This window comes from Microtus ochrogaster, chromosome 16 (genome assembly GCF_000317375.1).
Source record: "Microtus ochrogaster isolate Prairie Vole_2 chromosome 16, MicOch1.0, whole genome shotgun sequence".
Taxonomy (NCBI): Eukaryota; Metazoa; Chordata; class Mammalia; order Rodentia; family Cricetidae; genus Microtus; species Microtus ochrogaster.
This window is the reverse complement of record NC_022018.1, coordinates 7,468,546-7,480,314: the sequence shown is the minus strand read 5'-3', so window position 1 is coordinate 7,480,314 and position 11,769 is coordinate 7,468,546. Positions and strand designations below refer to the sequence as shown.

General features: G+C 42.2%; 1 protein-coding gene across 2 annotated transcripts in view; it reads right to left on the bottom strand.

Moving 5' to 3' along the window:
• Plekhh2 (pleckstrin homology, MyTH4 and FERM domain containing H2) overlaps positions 1–11,324 on the bottom strand; it is a 110,776-nt gene extending 99,452 nt beyond the window's left edge. Inside the window, exons 1-2 of one of the 2 annotated variants that reach the window (XM_005354681.3) lie at positions 11,259–11,324; positions 1,303–1,432 (exon numbers count right to left, since the gene is read on the bottom strand). In XM_005354681.3, coding sequence (XP_005354738.1) covers positions 1,303–1,425 — 123 coding nt within the window. In that variant the 5' untranslated portion in view covers positions 1,426–1,432; positions 11,259–11,324. Of the gene's footprint in view, positions 1–1,302; positions 1,433–11,258 lie in introns of those variants that run through there. The other variant, XR_003377581.1, reaches the window with a different exon arrangement.
• Between the last annotated feature and the right edge of the window lie 445 nt (positions 11,325–11,769).

The window sequence follows — 11,769 nt, the reverse complement described above, 5'->3', positions numbered from 1 at the left end:
ATAATACTTATTGCTGAACTGTTTTATCTTTTCTTATGAAATTTTTGATCCCCACAGTGTATTGTATATTCACAATATACTTCAGTTTGAAGTAGCCTAATTGAAATGTTCCATAGTCACACGTGGCACGTAGGTATCTGTGCTGATCTGTCCTTGTCAGCTTGACACAGCCTAGATATGTCTAAGACAGGGAATTTGAATCAAGGAAATGTCTCATCAGATTGGCCTGTGGGCATGTCTGTGGGGGCATTTTCATGCTCTTTGATTAATGTGGGAGCCGAAGGTAATTGTGGGCAGTGCCATCCTGGGCAGGTAGGCCTGGGAAATATAAGCAAGGTAGCTGAACATGAGGCTGAAAGCAAACCAGTGTGGCATTCTTCTATGGTTCTTGACACGGCTCCAGCTTGAGTTCCTGCCCTGACTTCCTTCAGTGATAGACTGTGATCCAGACATATAAGTCAAATAAACCCTTTCCTCCCCAAGTTGCTTTTTGGTCATGGTATTCATTATAGCATTAGAAAGGAAACTAATAGGGTATCATATCAGATGGCAAAGTCTAGAATCCAAGTTCCCAGGGTTCAGAGATGTGGGATATTTGTTTACAGAGGTAACTGTGATATATAGATATAGATGTACATATATATAAATGATTTCTGTGACAAAAATTATAATTACAATACTAGAACTAGGAAAAGAAGACTATTACTATACTGAATTCAACTCTAGCCCAGATGATAATTTGGGAACATAAAATTAGTAGGAATTCCTAAGCAGGTGCATACTTTCAAATATATTATGTATTTTACTATCAGTAGACAGTTTTCTTCTATTATTACTTTAAAATAATTTTTTGTTTGTTTTGCTTTCTTGAGACAGGGTCTTGTCATGTAGCTCAGGCTAGCCTTAAGCTTATGAGCCTCCTGCCTAAATGCTAGGCTTACAAGCTAGTGGTACCATACCTGGCTTAAAATTATATCCTTCTACAGAAAGCAGACCAAAATGCTACTAAATTCCTTTAATAAGTCAAATAAATTATAGCTTTCTCTCTGTAATGAATAAACTCTGTATTCATCAAACATGCAATATTTAGAAATAAGTGTTTTGTTTTGTTTGTGCCATATTTGGTAAAAGTATGTCAAATGTAGCTTCAAATACTTCATAAAAGTTAACTATATATAAAAAAAAGTTAACTATATTCATTATTTTTTAAAATGTTTGACTCCCAGGAGTAATGAGATTATTTATATATATGAAACAGGGCCCAGCAACTGACAGTAACAAAAGTTGAGGGGAGGAGCTTACTTTCTCTGCTAAGAGCTCTCGGATCTTGCTTGCTTGGACTCGAAATTTCATGAGCTGAGACTCCAGAGCTACGCATCGCTCTTTCCAATCTACTGGTCCTTCAGATTCAGAAAGCTCTGCCATGTTTCTTCTAAAAAGAAAGAAAGCAAACAGTCAAACAACACACACATATTAGCATTGAAGATAATACAAGAAATGACTCAATGTTCAGTTGAATGCCATCCACAGACAAGTTTTAAATTCTAAGATAAGGCTAGCACTTCCTAGAGTTTGTAGAACTTAATGGCAGACAAGAAGCCAGGGCAGGAAGTCACACCCAGATGCTTAATTTTCTGACTCAGTTTACCTAGGCTAAAAGAAAGGCGGATGTTAACAATCACAAGTTTTATGGACATATGAGATGAAATAATCCTGCTGCCAACAGAACTTTGAACTACACAATAGCACAGCCCAGACAGACTACTGTATTTTTTTTTTTTTTTTTTTTGGTTTTTCGAGACAGGGTTTCTCTGTAGCTTTGGTGCCTGTCCTGGAACTAGCTCTTTTTTTCCCCCCTCATATATGGTTTATTAACTATAAAGCAAAGAAAACCAGCCCAAAATCACAATTCCAGAGAACCTAGACAACAATGAGGACACTAAGAGAGACATACATAGATCCAATCTAAGTAGAAAAAGCCAAGATCTCATGAGTAAATTGGGAGCATGGGGATTTTGGAAGAGGGTTGAAGGGGAAGGGAGAGGCAGGGAGGGGAGCAAAGAAAAATGTAGAGCTCAATAAAAATCAATAAAAAACAACCCTGTACAACAAAAGAACTTCTGGAGTCATCACAATCCCTGACTTCAAACTCTTGTAGACCAGACTGGCCTCGAACTTCCAGAGACCCGCCTGCCTCTGCCTCCCGAGTGCCGGGATTAAAGGCGTGCACCACCACCGCCTGGCCAGACTACTGTATTTTTAATTCTTCCCAATTGGTAGGACTCTAAAAGTCATAATTCACACTTTCAAATATGTAGATGTACCACTATGTGTTGGTAATATGACAAGATAACCTATGGAAATACCATATCTGTGCTAAAGATATGCACTATAATAATCACTTGGTACCATCTGGACTCATCTGGGTGCAGGCTAAGTCTCTCAAGCCAGAAAGCCTCTGGCTAATTTGACCAGCGAAGTTATTAGAAGCCTGAGAAGCACATTTTCATTTGGGGTAAGAAGAGAAAATAGATAGAGATGTCATTTGATGTCATCTACAACTTAGTAAATCTGGACTCAGTGTTTTTAGGATATTAACTGCCCTTTTGAAAGAGGTTAACAGCAGGGGGAAGCATCCCTGGAGAGAAGGCAGCTCGAGGCTAGGGAGTCTGACTCGCAAGTCAGGCTACTTGATTTCAGAAGCATGGTCACTTCTGGCTCTGAGATTCATGAAAATAGTTTTAAATGTCTGTTAATGTGCTGTTGTCCTAATTCTATTTCTGAGTGATCTTTTCTATGAATTAATGAAATTGGTGTTAGGAATGGATTTTCAGAAGGAACCAGGGCCCAGTGGAAGAGAACACAAGATGATAAATTCTCAGAACTCCGAAGATTCAGTGGTTGAAGTGCATAATAGTATTCTTTTATTTTCTAAAAGAAAAAAAATAAGACAAAATGTCCCCCCAAAATTTACTGTAATATATCCCATTTCTTAAACATACGCCAATTTTTTAAAAACTGCATGGTAGAAGCTTCCTCTATAATCCTAGCAGTTAGCAGGTTGAGGCAGGAAGATTATGGTACATCCAAAGCTCTCCTGTGCTACACAGAAGGTCCAGGTTCCAGGTAAGCCAAGACTACATGATGGAGGAAGGTCATTGGTTAATTAAATAAAGAAGCTGCTTGCCCTGATAGGTTAAAACATAGGTGGGAGGAGTAAACAGAATAGAATGCTGGGAGGAAGAAGAAGGACAGCTCTCCTCTTGGGAGCAGACGCCTCAGAGAGACGACATGCTCCCATCTCCAGGGCGGACGCGAGAGCTCTGCTCTCCAAGACACATGTGATGAAGCTCCGACCCAGGATGGACATAGGCTAGAATCTCCCTGGTAAGCCACCTTGTGGGCTACAGCAGATTATTAGAGATGGGCTAGTCCAGGTGCGAGAGTTAGCCTAGAAGAGGCCAGATAGAAATGGCCAAGCAGTGATTAAAAGAATACAGTGTCCATGTAATTATTTCGGGGCATAAGCTAGCCAGGTGGCCCGGGGTGCTGGGGACGCAGCCCCGCCGCTCCTATTACAACAACTACATAGTTAGACCATCTCAAAAGAAAACAGACCACCAAACAAAAACCGTGTGAGCTCCTAAAGACTCACTTTTCCTTAAACACAAAAATAAGTGATTTATGCTTAAGACACTTTCCCCTTTAATACTGGAATTATCACTCCATAATTAGAAACAAACAAATAGAAAAGAATTGTTCTACAAAGGCAGCAATTTTTTTGTTACATTCGCCCCTAACCACTGCAAATCTTTCAGACACCCATATATCCTGGCCATAGACAGCAGAAACATCACTGAAGAGCTGGCAAGAATTCTATTTTTTTTTAAAAAATAAACCTTCTTTATTTTTGTAATATTAAAACACGCCTGATGATGGATATTTTTAATTTAATTTTTTATTGATTTTGTTGAGGTCTACATTTTTCTCTGCTCCCCTCCCTGCCTCTCCCTCCCTTTCAGCCCTCTCCCATTGTCCCCATGCTCTCAATTTACTCAGGAGATCTTGTCTTTTTCTACTTCCCATGTAGGTTAGATGCATGTATGTCTCTCTTAGGGTCCTCTTTGTTGTCTAGGTTCTCTGGGATTGTGATTTGTAGGCTGGTTTTCTTTGCTTTATGTCTAAAATCCACTTATGAGTGAGTACATATGATATTTGTCTTTCTGGGTCTGGGTTACCACACTCAAAAATGATGTTTTCTTGATCCATCCACTTGCCTGCAAATTTCAAGATGTCATTAGTTTTTTCTCTGCTGTGTAGTACTCTATTGTGTAAAATGTACCACATTTTCCTTATCCATTCAAGAATTCACCTATTTTTATAGAATCCTGACCCTACTTATTTCTGGGTTTTGTTGGTTTTGCTACTTTTTTAAAAAATATTACTTTTGTGAACATTTTCATTTACTATTTTAATGTTTCATCTTGATCACAAACTTCAGCGTTTTACTGTTACTTCACCTATCTATCTATTAGCTGTAGAGGGGCTATAGGGAAAGATAATAGATGTAATATTTAAAAATTTTTAAGAACTAATAAAATATACATTCTTAATTCTTTTTGTTGTTGCTGCTTTGTTTTTGTTGTTTTCTAGAGCCAGGGTTTCTCTGTGTAGCCCAGCCGTCTTGGAGCTTGCGCTGTAGATCAGGCTGCCTTGAACTCACAGAGATCCACCCGCCTCTGCCTCCTGAGTACTGGGATTAAAGGCATGCACCACGACTGCCTACTGACATTCTTAATTCTTAAACCATTCAAACAACTATGCAGAAAAATAGAGACATTGTTCTATCTCAAGCAATATAATCTCTTTCATGTCAGGTAAGTTTTCCTCTATAGTTAAAATAACATTTATATACCAGTGTATAAGGTATTTGTCTTGGTCACCTTGATTTGCTGGGATCTGAACTCTGTATGTACATGGTAGTCAAGTGCTTTGCCAACAACTTAAATTCCTAGTCTGTAGTTTTAAAAATAGCATAAATAGTACATAAATGCTCTCCAAAAAATGAAAATAAGCCAAGGCAATGTGTCATACGAATAGAATAAAGGACAAAAAAAAATTATCTCAACAACAACAACACAGAAACAAGTCTGACAAAACCTAACATCTCTTCATAAGAAAGGCATTCAATACATCAGCAAGGGAAAGGAAGTCCTTCACCCTTGGGAAGGGACGGCTCCGAAAGCCGAAAGCCGGCAGCTGGGAACATACACACTCAGGCTTCTCTCTAAACCAACAAGTGACAAAGCTGCCTGCTCTCACTATTCCTGTTCTACACTAGGAGATGTAGCCAAGGGAAAAATCAAATAGCAAGTTTCTAGATTTAAAAAGGAATCAAAACTATTTGCAGAGTTGTGATCATGTACATAGAAAATTCTAAGAAAAATGCACGCATCTGCACACGCAGTCACACGCAGTCTATTAGAACTAGTAAGATTTCAAGAAACAACATCAATATGCAAAAATCAAGTTCTAAAGCAGGGCGGTTGTGGCGCACGCCTTTAATCCCAGCACTCGGGAGGCAGAGGCAGGCGGATCTCTGTGAGTTCGAGGCCAGCCTGTTCTACAAAAGCTAGTTCCAGGACAGGAACCAAAAACTACGGAGAAACCCTGTCTCGAAAAATCCCCCCCCCCCAAAAAAATCAAGTTCTATACACCAGCAAAGAAAAACCCCAAAGTAAATAAAATATTCATGAGAGCAAGACAATGAATAAAACACTTAGGAATAAGCTTACACTATTTACAAAACAAGGATTTGTACTTTGAAAGCTAGACACGCTGACACAAGGAAAGACAGGAAGCCTAAATCAGTGAAGAAATGGCAGGTTCATGGGCTGCAATCTGTTCAGATGGCAAAACTTGCAAATGGGTAAGCAATGCAATAACTGTGAATATTCCAACTGATTTTTTTTTTTTTGCCAGAAATTGGTAAGTTGATCCTAAAATTCACCTAGAAAGTTTAAGGACCAAGGATAACCAGACAATCTTGAAACGTTTAAGGCGTCACATACTCAACCTTAGAGCTTACTACAAAGCCACAGTGCCCAAGATGAGTGAAGAAAGGTATCAGCAGATAAAGTTGGGCTCAGAAATACAAGCTCATGCTGACAAAAAATTCATTTCTAACAAGAGTACCAAGACCATTCAACATGGAAGGTAATAGTACCTTCAACAGACGATGTGATACCACCAGATAAGCATATTCAGTAGAATGAGTTTACTTCCCACCCTCATCCCAGATACACAAATTAGCAGAAGATGTATCAAAGCTCTAAAAATCAGAAAACAGATAAATGAAACCTCATCAAAATTTAAGAATTAAGAGCCTGGAAGGCAGTGGTTCTCAACCTTCCTAATGCTATGACCTTTTATTAATACAATTCCTCATGTTGTGTTAACATTATCTCGTTGTTTCCTCATAACTGTAATTTTGCTACTGTTAGGAATCATAATGTAAATATCTGATATGCAGGATATCTGGTATGTGACTCTCAGAGGGGTCACAACCCACAGGTTGAGAATCACTGCTCTTAGGGCACTATGAGGAACTTGTAAAAGTCTACAAAAGAGCAGGAAAAGATTTGAAAGTCAAGTATCTGATAAGAGACTTGTGTCGGGGATATGTAAATGATTCAAACGATTAATAAAAAAGACAACCTGCTAGGCTTAAAGAAGTCCCACACCCAGGAGGCAGAAGCAGGAGGATCTCTGTGAGTTTGAGGCCAGCCTAGTCTACAAAGTGAGTTCCAAGACAGCCAGGGCTACATACTGAGACCTTGTCTTGAAAACAAAACAAAAAAAGAACAGTCTAATTTAGAATGTAGGCAAAATTAGGGACTTGAGAAGACGGCTTACTGGGCAAAGAGTTTGCTATATAACCAGGAAAACCTGATTCAACCCTCAAACGAGAAAATGTTTCTCCTTCAGATTGTCTGTAGGCAAGTCCGTTAAGGTATTTTCTGGAGTGATGATTGACAAGGGTGGGCCCAAGCCATGGGGTTGGGATCCTGAGCTGTATAAGAAACCAGGCTGAGCAAGCCATGAGGAGCAAGCTGAGAAGCAGAATTCCTCAGTGGCCTTTGTTTCAGTCCTGCCTCCAAGCTCCTGCCTCGGGTTCCTGCCCTGACTTCCCTCGATGATGGAATGTGTGATCTGAGCACTGCAGGCTGAAACAAACCCTTATCTCTCCAAATTGCTCTTGACGGGGGTGTTTTCTCACAGCAACAGAAGCAGACCCTAACTAAGACAAAGATTTGTACCGGAGCATGGACTCTTGCTACGACCCATCTGGTCATGTTGTTTTCTAAGCACTGTGGAAGGAGTTTGGAACTTTAGGCTGGAAAAGCTACTGAGCCCTCATAGCCCAGGGATCTGTTCTAGGGGGCATGGAGGATAAGAATGCTAAAAGTAGTAAGACCAACGGAGGCCAGGCTTGTGAAGTTCCACAAGGAAGCCTTAAAGACTCTGTTGGGGTCATTCGATACTTTGAATTAAGAATCTGGGCAGCTGGGGCTGAAGAATCAATTGTGGTTAGGAAGATATCAGAGCCACTAAACTGAAACCTTTGCTTTACTTGGACAATCAGTGATGATTAGCTGAAGCTGAGAAATCACCAGTGGTTAAGAGAGCAGCACACCAAAACTTTATGGGAATATTTCCTCAGAGCAACACACTGAAGCTGTGGCCCAGAGAAGGCCAAGGCCGCATCTCAACTTGGTAACGTGTAAAACGTCACCCGGCAGTACTGGTTCTTGAAGGCTTGGAGGGGTCATGGTGAGCAGCTGACCCTTGGCACTGTGAGAGTTCAGGAGAAGTCACTGTTGAAGGTGCAGCCCCAGTTGCAGTAGAAGCCGGAAGTGTTCGCGGAGATGAGATGAAGCACCAGGCAGCAGGGTCAGAGTCCCTGAAGAGAGCCTAGGCTATTGGTGAAGCTACGGTTCATGTTGCAACAGAACATTGAAGATACCAGTACTCAGGGGCAACCACCAAGGTACAGCAGCAGCTGCGGAGTGGAGCTGGCCTCAAGCCAGGAGATCTGCTTCCTGTGCTATGAATCTACTGAAGCCCTTTGGAGGACAGAAGGTCTTTAACAGCTGGACTCTGGTTCTGAGTGGAGTGTCATTATGCTCTAGTTCTTCCCTCTGGGAGTAAGAAAGTATATGTTATCTTTTCTTTTTCTTTTTTTTATTTTACAGGTACTCACAGTTAAATTACTTCGGATTTTTTTTGGAGAGACTTTGAATATTCGAAAGAGATTTTGGAATTTTAAATGTTGACATTTTAAAGGTTGCGGGACTTTTAAAAGTTGGAATGTTTTATATTGTCATATTAATATTAACGTGGCATCTAGGGGACAACAAGAAAGGAAAGGTTATGGTTCAAAAGTGATGTGTTTTATGTCAAGTTGATATGGTGTCAATTGTTTTTTTGTTTGTTTTTTGGTTTTGTTCTGTCAAGTTGACAGATGATAGAGTTATCTGGAAAGTCAATCAGGACAAATGTCTCCATCCAGACAGCCTGTAGGTAATCTGTAGGGCATTGTCTTTATTAACATTTGACATAAGCAAGAGAGGAGAGGTTACAGTTTAATAGCGACATGGTTTAGTCAGCTTGACAGAAACCTGTGTGTCCAGCCCATACAGAGCTATGTCACCTGTGGACAGTTCCTGAATTGTATAAGAAAGCAGGCTGAGCACAGCATGAGGAGAAAGCCAGGAGGCTGTGCTCACCATGGTCTCTGCTTTGGTTCTTGCCCCCCAGGTTCCTGCCCTGCTTGAGTTCCTGCCCAGATTTATGTTGATGATGGCCTATTAACTGTACTCTGAAATAAACCCTTTCCTCCCCAAATTGTTTTTGGTCATGGTAATTATCACAAAAATAGAAAACTAACTAGTATAAATACACACACATACACTCATACACACGCACACACTTGAACACACTCGAAAACACTCACACGTGCATGCACACACACACACACACACACAATAAGAATAGACACTTATCCAAAGAAAATACATAAATGGTCGATAAAAACACAAAAAGTTCTCGGCATCGTTAACTACAAGAAAAAAAAATCAAAAAGTGAAAAATCAAAATCATGATGACATTCCACTTCAGCCCAAATTAGTTCATTATAAATAATACAGAAATGAAAAGGAACGCGGATAAACAAGGATTGATGAGAACGAGCAGATGTGGAACTCCTGCTACAAAAGTGTCACAACGGCTTTGTAACCACTCAAACAGTTCCGCAGCTGTTTCAAGTTAACCTATGGTCCACAACTCCAGCACATAGGCTAGGAAATGTCCAGAACAGTTAAAAGTTAAAACAGTTAAAGGAGAGCAGGTCAGTGGTTGCCTAGACTGTGAGGGTGGCTATGGAGACTGACTAATAAGAGGCCTAGAGATTTTTAGGGGGGGAGATGAAGAAAATATTCTAGAATTAGATAAGGATTATTAATGCACAACCTTGCAAATACACCCAAATTCCCTGAGCTATATATACATTTCCAAAAGGTCAATTTTATGGTTTGTGAATTGTATCTCAATTAAAAAGTTGGCATACAAACAAATAAAGGAAAGAGTGGGTATATACTAAGACCACTGTTGCAGATTTAACTATTCATTATGAGTAGTTATCCTTGCCAGGAATCTCACCAATAACTCAAATAATAGAGAAGTAACTGTTAACCTCAACTATGAGAAGTATGGTACATATCTCTTACCTAGAAGTTTGCTACAAAAAATAAATAAAAAAATTAAAAGTTGAATACATCTATGCATCTTTAGTTGTAGTGGTTATATGTAGAAAAGCTTTAAGATTATCAAAAATGCATTTGACATCTTCAGTCCCCCAATAATTATCATAATAAAAGAAACCGAAAACTGAGGATTGGTTTTGTGATGGCTGGAGGTCTAGGTACATGATCTCCTTGTCACTCTGTAATCCTGTGACTAGGTAGAAGACATCTGGAATACGAAGGAACCACCTTGAGTAGCTACAAATGCTAATTCTGAAGTTTCCTCCGTGGTGTCAGAAGTGGGCAGCTTTGGGGACTATAATCCACTTCTGAAAATGTCCTAAGTTTTGAATGCTAAGGGGATCTACCTTCTCTGCAGGGGGCAGGAAAAAGTGGAGGTCTTCCAAAGACCTCCAGCGACTTTGGAAATATTTACTGACACAAAATAAACTGTTTACAGTTGTGGAGTGAATGCTCTTTTCTCTGAATCGCTGACTTCCTGTTTCTTTTCCAAGTCCTAAAAAAAGGAGGGGGGCGTTAAAAGAAGAGGGAGAGAGGGGGAGAGATGGGGGATGGAAGAAGGAAGACTCTACTACCGAGCTCACGCAGATGAAATCTGGATGAACTGGTAAACTCCTCATAATTTCTAGAAACAGTTTGAGCAGTGAGCTGTGTCATCCCCACCTCCCACCCCCAATGCAGAAAAGCTGTCTTTCTTAACTAGACTGAAGCATGCCTTGTTTAAAGAACTTTACCACCACCTATCCCGACTTGGGCCACGCCTGCCCGTTGGCGGCACTGCCCAGAACAGCCTGCTCCTTGCTCCACACTCCTCCGGGACACACGCACAGCCCTGAGGTCCAGGCTTGCAAACACAGGAACTTTCACAAAGAAGCCAGTGACCAGCAGGTAGCCCGGCACGAGGAAGGTTTTTGCAAAGCAAAATGTCTCAACTTCTCGTGGGGTTCGGGGCTGGAAGAGAGGCTTAAATTCAGAGTATGTCACCTTAGGACACTGGCGTCGGGCAGTCGGACAAGTGAAGGTGTTAAAAAATGAAAATCTGGAGAACTTTGGTCTTGGTGTTCCTTCACTGCCCCGCTCTCCAGAAGCGCAGGCCGAACTGCCGCATCATCGATGGGACCCACGGTGCGCGGGGACGCGGGGCTGCCCCGCAGCCGCCAGCCCGACGACCCCCGCGGTGCCATAAGCCCGGGCCCGGCTTTTCTACGAGAACGTCACAGGAGCCCGGGGTACGTAGTGCCGTCCCCAGCCGGCTCGAGCTGGCTACTCGGGACCCCGGCCGAGACGGGTCGCACGGCGTCCTGCGTTGCATCCCCCACCCCGCCGCTTCGCAGGTCCCACCGGTGGTCCCCGGCGTGAGGGATCCCCGAAGCTCGGTCTCCGAGGGCAGGGTCCCCGAGGCCACCAGATTCCGCGCCTTGCCCACCTGCCTACCTCTGCGGTGGCGCCCGATGTCCCTCCCGGCTTCGCCTGCTACCCGACTCGGCCGGCTCCCCGGCTCTCAGCCCGCGCCGGCCACACTCGGAGCCCTGAGCTGCCCGTACGGCGCCGCCTCCTCCGAGATTGGCGGCCGGAGTAGCTAATCGGAGGCCGGAGCCGACCACCTGGCGTCACTGGAGGAGGTGTTTATAAATGTGGCTCCTCCCGGTGCCCCTCAGAGTAAGGAGGTCTAACCCGAGAGGTGTTCCCAGTGCCTTCCCCACACCTAGACTTCAAGGCCTCTTGTAGCCATTAGTCACCTCTTTCCCATTCCCTTTGCCTCGATTGTACCTGTGTACCACTTCTTGTCTTCAGGTCTCTGGGCCTGAACTCTCCTTGCCAATCCTTCATCTTTCTAACAAGAGACTAGTTTAAGTATGCAATTTGCCAAAGGCTTTTACTGTCTTCCTGATGCTTATGTAGTCAAGAGTAGATTCCGTGTGCAGCCTGCAAAGCCCCCCTCCTA